Source organism: Stegodyphus dumicola, chromosome 12 (assembly GCF_044657685.1).
Source record: "Stegodyphus dumicola isolate Sdum_Otavi_A_Nest chromosome 12, ASM4465768v1".
Taxonomy (NCBI): Eukaryota; Metazoa; Arthropoda; class Arachnida; order Araneae; family Eresidae; genus Stegodyphus; species Stegodyphus dumicola.
The window spans coordinates 87,876,375-87,895,523 of record NC_140779.1 but is presented as its reverse complement, the minus strand read 5'-3'; the positions used below and the strand labels follow the sequence as shown (position 1 = coordinate 87,895,523).

Below are 19,149 nucleotides of genomic sequence, written 5' to 3'. Positions count from 1 at the left end.
CCGGATGACGCTTGTGTGCCATCTTGTTTTTTTTTTTTTTTTTTTTTTTTTTTTTTTTTTCGTTCCTTTTAGACTGCCATCTCCATATTGTTTGTAGAGTAATGCATTTCTCCTAGAAAATAGAAATTGGTACTGAAGATTTAACTAAAATTATCTAGATGCTAACTTCTGCAGTAAATTAATGATGTTTTACGGCTTTAAATATCCTCGAAAGGACTTTATTTGCACGTGTTTCCCTTTCCTGATGATACGAATATTCGCCTTGTGTTTCTTCAAAAATATATTGGAATAACCAGTCAACTCAATTTCCTCCGTTATAAAATTTGATTTTTTTTATCATGAAACTTTGTTTGGAGATGATGGACTGAGATTTACTTTGATTGGAATATTACGCATTTCTTGTACGAAAGGTTAGGTTTCAAAATGGTAGGACTGTTTCTTTCTGCCGCTGTATGATCACGATGGCCAATCTGGCGATATTTACTTAATTTATGCTGGTACTAATTCAAAGTTTTATGATGTCAAGTTATAATAAATATTACTTAGTTCACATTATTTGATATGTCATCTTTTGGGGGTAAGTTACTCTTAATTTTATATTCCTTGTAGATCACACATTCCATCATTACATTCGACACGTCATCATATTTTATTACACTTAGGATATGTATTAGATTAATATATAGCATTGTTGTAATATATGTATTTTGTCACAAAATAACTTTTACTGAAATGACACTGAAACGGACTTTTACTGAAATGACATGCCAAATTTCCCCATATTTCGATTCTATGATTCAAATTACGCCAAACTGCCAAGTGTTGTAAAAATCGCAAGAGTAGTTTTTTTAAAAAAATTAGCTCTCAAAATTTTAGCTCCTCAGTGTTAATTGAGTTTTGTATATACTTATTAATATCTCTTTTTCTATTAAACTTACTTGATTCTTCCTTTCCCATTTCGAAATTTAGGTTCATTCCAAATAACATTCGTCCATTTTTCATAATTTATTTTAAAATAAATTTTATAAATTTTTCGAAAAAATCTTGAATTATAACCTATAAAATTTTACCATCATCTTAAAGTAGATGTATTTCTAAGCATACCTGCAAAAATTGCAATTTTTTATTCAAAATTTCCGAAGATATACGTGAATTTATATATTGGCGCGTTTTGAAATTTGGCATATTTGTTGAAAGCGAATAACATCAAATGTGGTTTAGGCACTTTGATAAAATTATTTGAAAGGAGGAACGATGTGACTTTTTTCCGGCTCATGCACAATGTAAAAAGGTAGAAACGATGTGACTTTCTCTCCGCTCCTGTACAATGAAAGGGAAAAGAAAATGGGTTGCCATATATTTAAGAAATTAACCAAGTGAATTATTCTTGGTGCAAACTGACAAAAATACGCCAAGATAAATTTGTGAATTTCTCCGTAAATTTCGCACCAAATTTTACAAAATTTAATATTAGGCATAATGTGAATCGTAGAATCGAAAATAGAAAAATATATATATATATATGTTATTTCAGAAAAAGTCCCATTTTGCATCAAAATACCTATATTATAATAATGCTTTTTTTTTCGCAGTACATCTTTGAAAAGTTCTTAATATTGTTATTGAGGATATGAACTTTATAAAGTTTTTACCTATAATGTATATCTTTCGTTCCAGTTCCTCCACGGTGGCGACTTGAGCCAGCTGATACTAGTGTTTTAGTTGGCAGAAGTGTATCCTTGCATTGCCAAGCAGACGGTTTTCCTCAACCACAGATACGATGGGAAAAAGCTTCAGGTAAAGTCTAACTTGAATTAGTCATCTTTCCACAAATATGTATCATAAATTTTGACTTCAAGAGATTGAACAAAATGAACAGAAAGGAAATTTTGAAAAATGACCTAAAGCAAGATTCCGAGGAAAATCGGGATCCTTATTCAACTATCAAACAGATAGTGGTCTGCCAATTCGAGGTGAACTATATTGCAGAGCTTAAGTTAAAAATGTAGGAAATCAAAACAAGATACAAGCTTTCCATCCATTTTAATGGTTTTCAACACTTACTTTTCATCATTGTTCCTTGCTTGTTTATGAAATGCTTTTTTCTGATTAAATACAATATTTGTTAATTATTTTTAGTTCGTAATCCGTAGTTTTAAATTACAAAATTATTTCAGTTTTTCATTCAAATCCAAAATGCAGTTCTTTTAAAAAACATTGGTACTCGAGATTTTTATTTATTTCGGTCCTAGTTGGACTGATTAAAATTATTTCTGGTAACTAAACTAATCAGTGAATTTATAGAAAATGGTTTGACTTCCTTCATGAAAAGTGTAATCATAATGATTCTCATATGAAAATATTAATAAAAAAATACAGTGTGTGCAAAATGTATGCAGAACTTAACGTCGCTTTTCTTTTAGTTTAATGTGTGCAATCGAAATTTATGTTCCTCTTTATTGTATCTGTTACATGTTCTTTTCACATAACTATTTGAATGTAATAAATCAAAAATGATAACTAGATTATTGTTCGTAAACCTTGAAAACAAACAAATGAATTACTGTAAACTAACAGATAGAAGATCTGAAATTTGTCCTCCTAATTTTCAAAGCAGTTAGTCTGTTGCAGTTTTGGTACATTTAGCTGTCTGAAAGGCTCTTTATAGCTCAAATTTAACACTTAACTAATTGTGGAGACTTTAAACGTCTCTGTTAGACAGGAGCTTGATATATTTTTATTTGACAGATCCATCTGCTCGCGATTATCGCCCCATAAGTACCAGTTACCATCACCAGATCTTCGAAAATGGCTCACTTACCATTCAAGACGTCACAGAAGACGATGCTGGCTATTATTTATGTCAAGCTACCAATGGAATAGGACCAGGACTAAGCAGCGTTGTTTCTCTCAGTGTTCACGGTAAGCTAATTTCAGATAAAACTATTTTAATTAATAGATGTTCTTTTCAGAAGGAAATATATAAATCCCTATCTATTATATAAATTGTAGCCTCTATTAGCTGGCATTTTAGATGTCAATTAATAGAGGCTACAATTTAGATAACAGATAATGGAGGTTGAAGAGACAAATGGGAATGCACACATGTTCTTGGCGTTATTTCCTAATATATAAATTTTCTAATGTCCAAAATGTGAAGACTTGGGAGATGTCAATTACTGTTAGAATCAGATCTAGAACAGGTAGCTCTAACTTGTTTGCGAATCATTATTATATACACTGTAATATCAAGGACGATAACGAAAATCAGGACTGCGAAGTTAAAGCCACGAAACCTTTATTTCTGGACTTCAAAAAAGAAAGAAAGAAAAAAGAAGAAAAGAAATAAAAAAGAAAAAATTCAACATGGCAAGGAAAGCAAGATTGCGCTTTTCATTGGCAAGCCTTTTACGCCTTTCATACTCTCGCCTGTATGGTACTAGAGCACCATATAGGTGACAATACGACTCGCCTTCAATTTTGAGGGAAAGCCCCCCGGGGGTGGGACAGTTCCGAGGGTCTCCCGCTCCTCTTCCCCTTCCCTACCGACAACCTTTCGAGAAGACTTTCGGATCGCCGCATATTTAGAGTGGGACATGCCGCACAGGCACTATGCATTTACAAACATCCACGCCTTCTCCGGGATTCGAACCCGAGGCACTTCGGTATCGTAGTAAGCTCTTCTAACCACTATATCGTCTGAGCGGTTAGGAAAAATGTATAATTATATACTGAAAAATATGTAGACCTAATACTGCATGCTGAAACATTTATGAACATAATAATTACACTGGAAAAGTGTGTGCATCTAATAACTGTACCCTGAAATATATTTGATCCTAATTCATATCTGCTGAAAATTATATGTGCTTAGCATCTGTGTAGTGAAATATGAATATGGGCCTATTCCTGTCATGTATATACAATTACTTCGATTCTTCTGAGGAATCGATATTGTAAAATGAATTTTGCAGCTTACTTCTGCTCTTACACAACTGTGTCAAATATTTCACAGTTTCGACATTTAAATTAGCTTAGATAAACTAATATTATTTACAGATGAATACTCTAACTATGCATTCTATTTTCTGTCCACCAAATTTGATAAAAATTCTTATTAACTTTAAATAAATTTCAGAATTATAGTTGAAATTTTACTCACTTTCTAGTTTTATGAACCAGAAATAATGTCCCCTTATTAAAAAAATTCAATCCACAATTCCTTTTCTTTAACACTCTCTGAAACGAAAAGTCTTTCTAGTAATCCAGCCTAAGAATTCCTATTTGAAGTCATTAAACCTCATGCGAAGTATTTCTCATTCGTTGATTGATTTAAAATTACTTTTATTCAGAAATTCCGTAAATCATTTCTACAAACGTTATTTCCTAAATTCCAAATACCACTTCCGCGACTTCCATAATGAAGAATTTCCATACATTTGCGGGTTTTGACAAATTACATTCTGTTGGAAATATAAATTGCGTTTTATTCTTTGATCGGAACGCGAGGAAAGAGGAATTACTTTTTATTACATGAGTCCTCGAGTATTTAATATGTTGCCAAAGACTGAATCTCCTGCGGAATTCCTGAACGCAGCGCCTCAGTGCTGAAGTATAAAAGAAAATGTGAGCTAATATTTAGAGTCATTTATTTCAGTTCTACCCATTTACTCTTTAGTTTTACGGTTTTGATGCTTAATAATATTTCTAATTTCATTTATTTGATACTCAAAAAATAAAATTATTTCAACGGAAAGGATTGATGATAGAAAATAGCGTACAATATTAAAATGCGATATCTAACTTTTTATGTCATACCCATTATTTTAGATAAGTTGCTCACATAAAAAAGTTAGAAATTAATGAATGGTTGTTTTAATATTATTTTAAACGCAACTTTTAATTTTTATTTAGGAGGAAATAAGGTAATATTCATTTTACTAAAGCATGAATTATAGCAGTTTTTCCCATATTTAAAACTTAGCAAACTATTTAAAATGAATCTAAAACATAACTTAATTGCTTGTTTAACTTGAAGTATTGAAAAGATTTAGAAATCCAATTCAAAGTCATTAAAAATACAAACGCAGTGATTGCTGTTTCGGTAGCACTTGAATCATTTTCTCACATTCCAGTAGATAAGATTGTTGGTGATGCTGACTAACATATCGAAGGCCTCGTGTTCGGATCCCAGAGAAGGCACTCGTGTTCGTAAATGTATAGTGTCTGTGCGGCATGGGAACATTTAAAATATACGGCGAATCGAAAGTCCTTTCGAGTAGTTTGGTGGTAGTGGAAGAGAAATGAGTTAAAAAGGATCCATACCCCGGGCTGCTCTCTTTCAAAATTGCGCGGAGCTGTGCAAAATCGTGCTGACGGGTATATGGTACTTGTCGTGCTGGTCAGAATCGCAGAAACGTCACACTATACGTGATTGTTAATTTCAATTTACTATAAACCTCATCCACTATAATTTACTGTTGTTGGCAAATGACGATACATACGATGCATCATTTATCTTTAATATTATGTAGTGCATTGTTTAGTGCAATATTAATAATTTAAAATGTCATTTTACATAAACATCTTAAAGAGTATTCTACAACATGTGTTATATGATATGTTGAATACTTTAAACAAATTAACATACTAGCATACTAATGAATGAATAAATGACCAAATTTATATTAACAGACATACAATCAAGCTCCTGTATGTATTTCTAGTTTTAATATTTTTCAAACAGTGGCATTAATATTTTGATACTTTTTCTATATAATGATTTTACATTTAAAAAATTAATAAATTAAAAATAAGCGAAAGTTTTTAAAATTAAAGTTTGCTTTCAAGCGAAATTAATTTTATTCAATAATAAAAGATTTAGTTGCAAGAGGTGGTGGCAGTAGATGTCATTAAAATGACATGTATTATATGTAAAGAATATTATATGTAAATAAATTAAATAATGAAAATTCTGCTTGATTGAATGTATGTATGTTTCTCGCACTGTGAAAAAACATATTTAGAGCCATCATAATTTGAATAACGCAGTCCGCCACCCAAACATGGGCACCTGAAAACCCAAATTTTGAATTTTGAATTAGTTTTATTATCTATTTCATAATCTATAAACCTTTAACTAATTGTTGATTACTAAACTCAAAGATTTCAAAGCGAGCAACAACAACACTGTACGGGGGAAAAAAATTATCTCCAGAGCGCGAGACCGCTCATCGGAAATTCTAAAGAAATACTGTTTTAAAATTTGTGATATTTGCTGTTGAATTGAATTTTATGAGGTTTAAGTGCGAAGAACATGATATTGAATAAATAAAGGTAACAACACACAAACGTTAAAAAAGGCTCTTTGGGCGTAATACAAAATCTGATAGCTTTCAGATTTTTTTTTTAAATATTCATTTATTATTTCTTTATTTAACGATTTTCGAGGTTCCTTCAGCAAATGAAACAAAAACGGTCGCCTCTGAATCGCCTTTTCGGTTGTTTTTCAAGGTCTTCTGCCAAATTAATATCTGCTCTTCTTAGAGCTGGAGAAAGAAATGAATTCTTCTGGGCTTTATAGTTAGCTTTATAGCGAGCTTTCAGCGACTTCACAAGCCCCAACACGACAAACCCTAATGAATGCAAAGATTAAAAAAGCAGAAAAGCCAAAATAAGTTTACCAGAAAAGGCTAAAATCGCTTAAGTGTAAGTAATTTGAAGATTCTTCCACAGGCAATGAACCGTCATAATCCCAAGAATTCAATTTCCGTTTTTTTTCATTTCGCCACCCACATTAGGCGACCGAATCTTTCTCCTTCAAATGATTAAACTTTTCAGAAATTAATTTTGTCTGGCTTATAAACGCCTGTCTGGAACTTTGCAGTTTGTTTTTCGCATGTAAAAACATTTCCGCTAACCTGAAATTATTTCAGTCAAAGACCATTGATCCATCAAATACCATTTGATCAAACTATATAAATCTAAGTCTGATCTCACAGATAATATTTGAATTTGTGCCTGGTTGACTAATTTAATTACAAGACTTATCTTTAGATTTTTATCAGGATTTATACAACTAGTTTGAAACAGCTTCCAATTTGGCAAGGTTTTAAATGCGAACACGAATACGTCACCAAGGTTAATTAAACTGAACTACGGAACTTAATTAAATAAATGTAAGAGAATATTGTTGCGTGCGTACGAGTTCGTTATGAAATGAATGCACAAGTCCGATGAAAAATGAACAAAATTTATTATTATAACAAAAAAATGCTTAAATTTCCTCAGATATTCGTGCAATATTACAATATCTCACAGTAGTTATCTTTTAACCACTCAAACGTTCAAGAGAACTTAATTCAAAACAGCTAAAGAAAGCTAATCCGCGAATTCGCTACAGTCAACAAGAGCAGTCAACAAGAGCAGTTTTCTAAACAAACTATTAAAACAACAACAAAATAACTCAAAATAACAACAACAACTAACTAACTAATCGAATTGAGAGGTTTTCCTCCTTTTTATAAGATTTTAAATGGCGCGCGAGAATTTTCTGGAACTTTCTCGAAATCAAAAAGAGATATTTATTTATTAAATGTTAAATGCACGTGCTCTTGTATTTTTAATTTTTCCGGCTTAGCTTTCCTATAATATTCGTCACGCGCTGCACTGCACGGGGAATAAAACAATTTAATTTATAATTCGACTAACATTAGCTATTTACATACCAAATCAGTAACAATATTATTACTAAATAAACTGAAAGGTAATTACAGAAAAAAAGGATTTGGATTAAGTTTACTTTTTAAAAAAATTTTGATTTAGGCTGACAAATGATGTTAAGAATTTTTTTTAGAAAGCACATATAGTAAAGTTTAAATTTAACAGTAAAAAAATTAATAATTCACTGAAACCTCTAAAATTAAAACTTACTGTTATTTTTTTAAATTAAAATTGGCAACACAGTTATTGAATGAAAACCCAGATCTTTTTGAGTTGAGCATAAGTTAGGAAAATCGTTTTTACACACATATGCCATATGGCAATGCTGTCTGGTATTGTCGAAAGAATTAATATCAAAAGACTTATTGGTGTTTTGACATATTATCGACAAATGATGGTATCAAAGATATTATACATAGTATGATCAGCTGAAGATTCAAGGTTGACCAGAAGAATGTGTCTCAGAATCTCAACAACAACTAACAGCTATATTTCTAAGCTCCAGAGAAGATTCGCTATTGGTAAAGAACGTAACACGGATCGATATTAGCAAAGAAGGTAACATGGACAATATTTTCTACGTTCGCAACTGAATTACAAGACTGATATGTTAGCATAACCATCAAAGAATATCCCAACCTGAAAAGCACGTGTACTAACCATATACTTCTAAAAACATCTGAAATTACAGTACTCAAACCACCGGAATACCCTCCATTAACCGAGAAGTCTTCATAAGCAAAGTGACCAGATTTAAATTCCCTTTAACACGTTGAGCGCGGCGCCGGTCCCTGAGGACCGGCAATGAAATTTCCGTGTGGCCGGCGTCGGTCCCTGGGGACCGGCACTGGAATTTTCGTTTATCTGGCGTATGTCAGCGGGACCGACAGTATTAAAGTTAAAAAATAAATGTAGTCTCAATGAAATGTGATCAAATTTAGTTTTATTGAAATGTATTGAAACATTCTAAACAAAAATACGGCTTTTTGAACGGAAAGGACAGCATATTTAGCCCCGCGCTCAACATGTTAATACTCGTATCTATTCGGAACACCTCGTGTTATGAAAATTCAAGGTATCTGTCTCCGGTACAAGTACTCCTTAGTAAGCGAAGAACTACTTTATTTTTCATGATGACTCGCTTTGTTCATCTGTAGAGACATTAGGATTTTTTGGAAGCAGGAAAAATGAAAAATAAGCAACCCTTCGCCGAGAATCGAACTTCGGACCTCTGGAATACGCACCCAGCATGCCGACCACTACACCACGAAATCACGTTAAGAAGGCGGAGAAATACGTTATATAGTCCCTCTTTTAAAGGATGACTGGGGTTTTAGGGGACCCAATGATCAAATCCTAGCTGTGGAGAATCCTTATCCACCACCCTTGTAGTTCGGGCGCCACTATAGAGACATTAGGATTTTTTGGAAGCAAGCAAGATGAAAAATAAGCAACGCCTTAGCCGGGAATCAAACCGCGGACCTCTGGAATACTCGCCCAACATGCTGCACTACACCACGAAGGCACATTAAGAAGGTGGGAGAAATACCTTATACATCTACAGTAACATCGCCCATGCGGGATGGTAGGAGATCCGGACCACTATCTGTTCGCTTGCAGAGAGACCGCCAAATACCATCTTAGGCAACCAGTAGCAAACCACATCCATGCATGGGCCGAAGCTACTAAGTCGAAGAAAAATCGCAATGCATTGAAACGCATATGCGATTGCATAAATATTGCACGCGAAATCTCAGACAGGCTGGAGTAATTCTCAGCTGCCCTCCGCGTCACCAGCACAGCCCCTGTATGCTCTGTACCTGTAATGAACTAATTTTATCTTCGGATTTTCTTATTCCCTGTATATACTTATCTCCTTGAACTCTAAACCCTGAATTATGAACTTTGAATTATGTAGTTTGCCTTATTTTATGTATTGTTTTCATTGTTTTGCCTTTTTTTATTTCATGTTTTATTTCGCTTTTTAGTATTTTACTTCTTATTATTTTTAGTATTTAGCCCTATTTTAGATATTACTTTTACTGTTACTTCAGTCGCTTTGTTAATTGCCCATATATTGCACTGTACTCATTTATTATTCACGTTGTGGATGTCTTTTGTAACTACCTATCCATAACTCTGTAAATATGTAACTGAAATTGTTCTTCTCACCCGCAATGCACCCTCATCCATCACTGCACTATCGTCTCATCCAGCATTTATTTGCACTGCCCCCAGCACTCGTCTTGAACACAATATGTATATATAAGTGTGTTATATTAATCAAGTTATTTCCGTCAGCGGGGCTACCTGGCCGATATGCTAACTATCCAGTGGGCCGGCTGCCTCGCTGTCGGTGGAAAGAAAGAAAAAAAAGTAACATCGCCCACATTGCAATGCAAAATTAAACACAATTAGACATCGCAATGCAAGTAAGAGAATTAAAGGCTTACAGCAACTCTTCATTCATTAGCACCCAGCCATCATCTTCAGTAGGACTGTAGCAAGTACAAGAACATTCATAATTTTTTAAGTCTTCAAGGTACGCAAGGAGCATGCTCACGTTATGCCAAGCTGGCCAGCATATTTATATAAGTATTCTGTTACACCTTGCTTACACACACTCCCAAAGATGACGTAATACATTGCTTACCGACGAATGATAATGTCTCTGAAAACTTGTTTGAGAAAAATGCTAGTGAACGCTAACGACATGTTGTATGCCTCTGGGTGAGGCCTAGAAAGCGTTTGAACTCAGCTAATATTATCAAAAACGATTGTTAAAATGATGCGGAATTCTTGTTTGAAGTAAAATAATGTTAGCGTCGTGTATACCTTCGTATAGACTTTCTCAGATATTGTATTAAGCAAGATCTATAGAGTCGTCATTTTGCAAAATTACATGAGGATTTCTCGTGACGTATTTGGTCTTGTAGTTTAACTAAATTGATGGCAATACTTATGTTTATTTGATTAAACACCGCACAAAAGTACCTGAAAGCTAAGCATGTATTCTATGAATAACCTTTCTGGCTTGCCACAATTAAGCCCCATAAGACAGGTATGGCACACATTGTTGAACGAAGAGAAGCAGCTTATAGTCGTTCTCCAAGACAACCGTTCGCGACTGGAATTCCACACTCTGTTATAGCTAAATAACCTTATTCACAGTATTTTCTTTTTTAATTGCAAAATAAATGTTCTTATTTATTAAAAAGTAAGTTTTTTATTTATTAAAAAATAAAAGTATTCTAAGGTTTATTTCTCTTAAAGTAAATAATGGTAAATAGTTCCTGATTAACAAAAAATATTTGGGACATTGATAATAATCCGAAAGACTTCGCAGACCACATACATGACATATACCATATTGCTTTTTATGGATGAGAAAATATGTGCAATATTTGAGAAAATAATAAATATAGTTAAAAAAAACCTACCGATGCCACTTCTTGTTGTCAGCCTCTCATTTGTAAGGCCAAAACCCGTAAAAAAGGTGTTGTAAGGTGTACGAGTTCAGTGGCCTAATACTTGTTCTAATGTTAAAACATGCGACACACTTACAAAATTAGTTTTATATTTATTATAACAGAAAAGTAGGTGAAAAATATAGCTGCTTTTTATTTTGACTTATTGCCTTCTCTTACTTCTTAACAACAAACTCAATTGATATATTTATAGATATTATACATACTTTTTAATAATACCTGTTGCATGCAGTAATATGATATTGCTGAAATCATCAGAAAATGACACTTTACATCGAGACGAGCGAAGAAATAATTTACATTTTTTGAAAGCCTTGACACTGGTTAGTTGTGCTTCATTTTTCATCGCTGAGAAGATGGTTATAAAATGTGATGCTTCCCATAATTGGAATGAACTACTTCATACATGAAATATAAAGAAAATAATAAGCTAATATTTTGTTTTCTCTGGAATATAGAATCTTTATAAATTTATAAGAAAAAATTAAAATAACTCTTAAATATATTTTTTCTTCATCTCAACGTCAGAATTCTTTAATATAAATTATTACGCCGTTGGTTTCTAAAAAGAAAAGGTTATAGGCATTTCCCTGCTTCGCAGTTTGATAATATAATAGAACAATATTTTTTGTAAGTGCCCTGTAGTAGCAAGATTTTTCTTTTTACCTGAAATCAACTACAGAATAGACTTGGACAGTTAGAGTTTAAAAGTAGTTACTTTTTATATTTATTATTATAAAGCAATTTTCCATATTATATTTATAAACATTTTCGGATTTTATTATTTAGAAATGTGCTGAACTTCCAATTACACCTATCAGAAACTTAATTTAAGATTTTATTTTTTAGATATGTATCGAACATCCAGTTACAAATATAATAAAATTACTTAAATTAAGCTTTTTACTTCCTTGTACCAAGTAAAGGAAGTACTCTAAACGCAAAAAAATTCGGCTATTATATTTCAACAAAAATATCCATTTTGACCTATCTCGAATCCATTTAAACGATGTTTTTGCGAGACATTTGTACGTACTGGCAGAATAAAGGACTCTTTTCCCCAAAACAGATTGTAAAATGGTTTAAAAATGGATTCAGAAGAGATTATTTTTGTGATGTCTATACGTATTTGCTTACGTATGCATGTATCTCTCATAACTCAAAAACGAGTAGTATCAGAACATTGATGTTTTGTATATGCGACTGCTATAACATGTAGTTGAGCCCATCCCTCAACTACATCGGCCGCACCAAATATATATCTCTCTCTATATATAAGCCTACTCTATTATCCGGCTAGGTGAGCTTTGTTTTCTTTTCTTATGATGGCAAAGTGTGCATTTTAAAATTTGTTGGCAAATTGTGCATTTTTAAACTGATTGAATTGTGTTATTCTTATGTTCCTATTAAGGTATTTATGTCTATAGTTAACGTGAATGCAATAGTTGTAGATTTTTTAACAATTTAAAGTTGTTTAAGTTCTATTAAGCCTAACGGAGCTGCTATTTGTTTATATTTGAAGCTCTTGGTAGAACAGTGAATTAGCTCAGTTTCTGCACCAAATTACTGTTTTTTTACGGAGTGGAACCAAAAGTAAACCTTCAGTTTTTTGCACCAAAAAACCAGCCTCCTTGCCCGCTGGTCGAATTGCTTGTTTTTGCATAGAAACTCCAATTTTAACTCTAAAAATTGTTTTTTAACTGTATTTAGTATTTGATGTTTTTCTGTATTTTACAATTTTTAATGAAGATGTTTTGAGATTTTATGTATTTCTGCCTTACCCCGAAGTGAGAAATGAATTAATGAGAAATATATCTTTAATAAAATTATGTGCATAATTTAACAAGCCAAACAAAGTGATGTGGTGTCCACATCCGATTTGTTTTTTATTTAGAAGAGTTTAACTTCTAATTACACTTATAATAAACTTAAGATTTTTTTTATTTTTCATAACTATGTTGAACTATTTCGTTAACTTGTCACGATCCAATGCAAATACTAATTCTGCCTCTCAATTTTTATTTCAAAAATCACATTCACTGAAAATTTTTAGAAATGAGTACAGAGACAAATTATATAGAAAAAATAAATGACATAGAGGGAAATACTTATCTTTAATTTATAATTCATTCATGAGGTAGAATTTATCATATACCCATTATTAACTAAAGTGTGTAAGCAACTGAATCTCCATTTTCAAGAACAGTACAAAAGTCAAAAACTGAAGAAAACATTTCTCACCTTTAAAATTATCTTTTGACTTCAACTCGTTTATCATAAGAGATGGAAGCAAAATGTAAAAACTTTGTGATATATATGAAACGGATATTTTAATAGAACAATCTGATAAAAGAAATGTATTTGTTTTCAAATTTATGAAGTGTATCAATTCAATATTTGACTTTTCTTCCATTGCCAGTAACTGCTATGATAGTCTCTGATGTACATCAGTAAATAATATCATTGATATGAATCAGTGCCGTTACTTACTTTCACTAACTAACAGTTTATGATATTATTCACATTATTTGAACCCTATTGAACTGATTTAATTTAAATATCGAGAATGGCATTTTAGCAAATTACCTTTGTAACGTCTAGTCCTCTTACAGAGTGTAAACTATCTAGACGTCAGTAGATTGTGTAAGGAGTTATCCTTGAGTCTTAAGGACAACAAAGTCCAGAGAAAGGGTGTAAAGGACGGTTCTAGGAAAAAAACCCACAGGAAAAAAGCCCACAGAAAAAATGCTCACAGAATATCGCTCACAGGTATAAATGCTCACAGGGAAAAAAAATACCACACAGAAATATGATTACATAGAAAAAAAACTCACATGGAAGAATGTTCACTTAGAAATATGCTCACACAGAAAAAAGCTCACATGGAAATAAGCCCACTGATAAATAAAATGCTTAGAAATATACTTATATTAATCAATCAATAATTAATCGATTTAAACATAGTAAACATACTTAATTTTTTAAAGAAAAATTATTTGAACATTAAAAAAAAATTATTTGATCATTTAAAAAAAATTATTGGACAAATGCTCACATAAACGTTTTCAGAGGCGGTATATGCAAGAATAAAAACTATAGTAAATTTTTTCATGTACTATAATTTTTATACCGCTGCCCCTGTACAACAGTTTTATTCCTGTAACTTTCAATAGTTAATTTTTGCATACTTTTGATGTGTATGTATAGAAATTGATGTTTGAGTGCAGTTAATTTAAGTTTAGAGCCAAAAAAGATCTAGAGGACCACAGCTTTCAGTCGAAGTGTGGAATCATTATGAAGCAGCTTTCCAAAAAGTCTCCTAAAACCACAAATTGTTACAAAAGCTTTCATAAGGTACTAAAGGCCCACCAGCGGCCGAGCGGTAAAGACGCTGAACACTGGTAGTTGGGTCCGAGGTTTGAATCCCGCGAACGGTCTGGCTGCATGGGCGTTTTCGTGGTTTTCCCCATGTGTAACGTATATACGAGCCAGTTTCCCTTAGGAAATCCTCCATGAAGGCATGCTTCCTTTTACGCAGATAGCCCTCATGTGCTTTACCATAATTAAATAATGCAATCCATAAGGTACTAAATTCATTATTTAATTCTAGCCATCCCAGTATGTGGTTTTTAATTGAACTGACTGAAAAAATATTTAGCCTGTCAACGTTTTTTATTCGCTATTGTAAACGCATGGCGTACTGAAGGGGGAAAAAATGAAAACTTACATTTGGTAACATTTGGTAATTGCGAATCATGTAAGAAACTTTTTGGTGTATGATGAAATCGATGATAAAATTAGATAGTTACATATTATTGCGTGCGTACGGGTTCGTTATGAAATGAATGCACAAGTCCGATGAAAAATGAACAAAAATTTATTATTATCACAACAAAAATGCTTAAATTTTCTCAAATTATCATGCAGTATTACAATATCTCACAGTAGTTATCTTTTAACTACTCAAATGTCCAATAGAACGTAATTCAAAACAGCTAAAGAACGCTAATCCGCGAATTCGCTACAATCAACAAGAGCAGTTTTCTAAACAACAACAAACTAAGCAACTACTACAAACTGAGATGTTTTCCTCCTTTTATAAGATTTTAAAATCACGCGCTAGAATTTTCCAGTACTTTCTCGAAATCAAAAAGAGATATTTATTTATTTAATGCACGCGCTCTTGTATTTTCAATTTTCCGGCTTAGCTTTCTTTTAATATTCGTCACGCGCTGCACTGCGCGAGAAATAAAACCATTTAATTTATAACTGAAGTAACATTAGGTTTTTAAATACCAAATTCGTAACAATGCCCCCTTCCCAAGGACTGCACGTCCCGGGCAGTACAATCCCTGGACAGGAAGCTAAACTTACAACTAAAGCATGAATGCAATAATAAGCATTACATTACAATAATAAACAACATGAACAATAAATGCAATAAATAAAACAAATCAAATACAAAATACAAATCAAATGCAAAATACAAATCAATTACTAAATACACATTTAGAAGCAAAAAGGACCATGGTCTTACATTATTTACAATTATTTACATTACGTACTATGGCCATAGTAATAAGCTAACCTGTCGTAAGAGTTCGAAGACTCACGGATCCGAACCACGCCGTCATTCGTGTTCAGCACTGTATATGGACCATCCGAAGGTGACTGTAATTTAGGACTCAGTCCTTTTCGTTGAATCGGGTTCCACAACCACACCTTGTCTCCTTTGTTGGATCTATGTCTAGTAGCTCTTGTGTCGCATCTGGTCTTCATTTTCTCCGTCGCCAAGTTGACTCGCTTTCGTGCAGAACGATGTATCCTCTCAAACCGGGGCTGGGCATCTTGGATGTGTTCCTCAGGCGATGAAGGCGCATCCGCAGGGCGACTAAACAGGCGGTCACAAGGCAGACGAAGGTCTTGACCGAAGAGCTTCAGAGATGGAGAATAGCTGGTAGTCTTGCGTTTCTTTTCGACCCTGGTATGATTTCGGCAGCTTCCCGAGCTCGATCTTTCGGACAAGGCGTCGACATTTCCAGGCGAGGATCCCTTTTGAGGATGGATAGTCATGCCATCAGATGCTGAAAGCAGCTTATTGTTTTGGAAATCTAAGGAAAAATTGTATTTCCTTAAAAAGTCCAATCCGAGTATGCATGGATCTGTAATATCCTCCACATATGCCGTGTGATGGTAGGCGACACTTCCAAACGTGATGTTTACGTTTAACTTCCCAGTTATGTCGATCTTGTCACCAGACGCAGTCTGAAGGGTAACACAGGATGGCGTCCAAATAAGTTTATCTTTAAAATGCTCAGCTAAATCTTTCCTAATGATGGTAACATTAGCTCCTGTGTCAATGATCATATTGCAAGGAACTCCATCGATATTCCCATTGATGGACAGTCCGTTATTGTTGCCACTCACTATAGAGATCTTAAGCGCTTTAAAACAGGGTTTTTCATTATCTGGCAACCTCCGTTCCTTGATATGGTCATTAATTTGTTTCCTGCGTCATTGCTCAGAAATTGTCTCAATTTTCGCACCCTGGGGTGTTCTGCAATTCTTTCGTACGTGGCCTTCAGCTCCACAGTTCCAGCACTTTGGTTTCTTGTCAGTCCTTTTCCTTCCCGTGGCATTTAATTGTCTGCTTAAATCGTATGCCTTATTTTCCGTGCTCTGGGGAGTTCTGCAGTTCCTTCGTAGGTGGCCTTCAACACCGCAATTCCAGCACTTTAGAGTCGGTTTCGTTTCACCACTATTCCGTCTTAAAGCATTCACTGGTCTTGTCAACTCATCCGTTTTATTATCCGTGCCCTGGGGTGTTCTGCAATGCCGTCGTAGGTGACCTTCAGAACCACATCTCCAACATCTTACAGCCACTTTGTTCTCACTGCTACTCCGTATCAAAGCATCGACTTGTCTGGATAAATCATCTAAACGAGCCATCAATTGGTCCCCTGGGTCATGGACTCGCACAGCTCTGACTGGGTAGCGATCTCTAAGAGTTGCCTGCTGGGCTGCCTCCAATTTCACGGCGTACAACAGAGCGCTTTTTACATCCTTTACATCTGCCATTCGTAGGGCCTTCTGTATTTCGGGATCCCGGATCCCATCGATGAAATATTGCAGGGACAGAATTTCCCTTGTTTCTGTCGGGCACTCCGAAAAGACGTGATGTGACAGCCTTTCAACATCCGTGGCGAGCTCCTGAAGTGATTCGGTGGGCTTCTGTTGACGGGATTTTAATTGAAGCCTGCTGTAGTCTTTTAAACATTTCTCGCCAAAGCGCAGCTCCAAGGCACCGGACAGAGCTTCGAAATCTAACCTTTAGTTTTCGGGAAGAGTCTGAAGAATATCCGCTGCGTCGGCTCTTAAAGAAGCGGCAAGATGACAGGCCTTAGCTTGGGAATCCCATCCATTTGCATCCGCAACGATAGAAAACTGGGTCTTGTACACTTGCCAGGATGTCTTCCCATCATATGTGGATAGCTTCAGAAATGGACGAGCAGGCATCGGTAAGAATTTAAAATCATCACTCTTGCTCCCTTCCGTCGCTACGAATTTCTTTAGAGTTTCCATTTCTTTGGCAACTGCAGAAACTCTCTCATCAATTTGTTGTTCGATTTGGTGTTGGACGGCACAAACTCTTCCTTCAATTCGTTCCTCCACAGCCGAAACTCTCCCTTCTATATGTTCTTTTACAAAAAAACTTTTTTTTCTATTTCTTCTTTCACCGAAGAAACTCTTTCTTCAATTTGATCTTTTACGAAAGAAACTTTTTCTTTAATATGTCCAACTTTATTTTCAACTGTGTCAATTCTGCCTTCCATAGCTTCAAATTTATTTTCTATTATGCAGGTAATTTCTCTTTTCATTTCTTCTTGACATGCTTCAATCTTTTTTTTGACCAGCTTGAACGGCTTTCATCTCGTCCTTAACGGATTCCTGGCCCAATTTCATTTCTTCTTTAAATGAGGCAAAGGCTGATATTAACTGCCTTAATTGCTCTTCCATCGCTCTTGTTATTGGCATTCAAATCCCACTTCTGACACCAAAAATTATTGCGTGCGTACGGGTTCGTTATGAAATGAATGCACAAGTCCGATGAAAAATGAACAAAAATTTATTATTATCACAACAAAAATGCTTAAATTTTCTCAAATTATCATGCAGTATTACAATATCTCACAGTAGTTATCTTTTAACTACTCAAATGTCCAATAGAACGTAATTCAAAACAGCTAAAGAACGCTAATCCGCGAATTCGCTACAATCAACAAGAGCAGTTTTCTAAACAACAACAAACTAAGCAACTACTACAAACTGAGATGTTTTCCTCCTTTTATAAGATTTTGAAATCACGCGCTAGAATTTACCAGTACTTTCTCGAAATCAAAAAGAGATATTTATTTATTTAATGCACGCGCTCTTGTATTTTCAATTTTCCGGCTTAGCTTTCTTTTAATATTCGTCACGCGCTGCACTGCGCGAGAAATAAAACCATTTAATTTATAATTGAAGTAACATTAGGTTTTTAAATACCAAATTCGTAACACTATATTAGCTAATATTCAGCACTTTTACGTATTTATAACATTTTAAAGTACGTATATATGTATGATTTATATAAGGTATTTTACATAATTTAAATAAAATAATTATTTTCGTTTTCTTATTCTTCTAAGTGTTTATATTATAAAATGTGCAACTTATATTTATTATCATTTATTTTTTAACAATTAAAATTGTAATAATAGAGAGGCGTTTATTTTAACATTTTGTGTGTTACCTTTATTTAATTTTTTCATGCTCTTTGCACTTAAACCATAAAATTCAGTTTAACAGCAATGTCGCAAAATAATTTTTAAATAAGCATATCTTTAGAATTTCCCATGCACAGTTCCGCGCGCGAAGATAAAAAGGTTTTTTTTTTTCA

The 19,149-nt window shown here is 33.9% G+C and overlaps 1 protein-coding gene across 1 annotated transcript in view; it reads left to right on the top strand.

Moving 5' to 3' along the window:
- LOC118200827 (cell adhesion molecule Dscam1-like) overlaps window positions 1–19,149 on the top strand; it is a 1,398,975-nt gene that overhangs the window by 1,202,474 nt on the left and 177,352 nt on the right. The window contains exons 11-12 of the mRNA XM_085827411.1: window positions 1,678–1,797; window positions 2,749–2,922. Of these exons, the coding sequence (XP_085683537.1) occupies window positions 1,678–1,797; window positions 2,749–2,922 (294 nt within the window). The remainder of the gene's footprint in view (window positions 1–1,677; window positions 1,798–2,748; window positions 2,923–19,149) is intronic.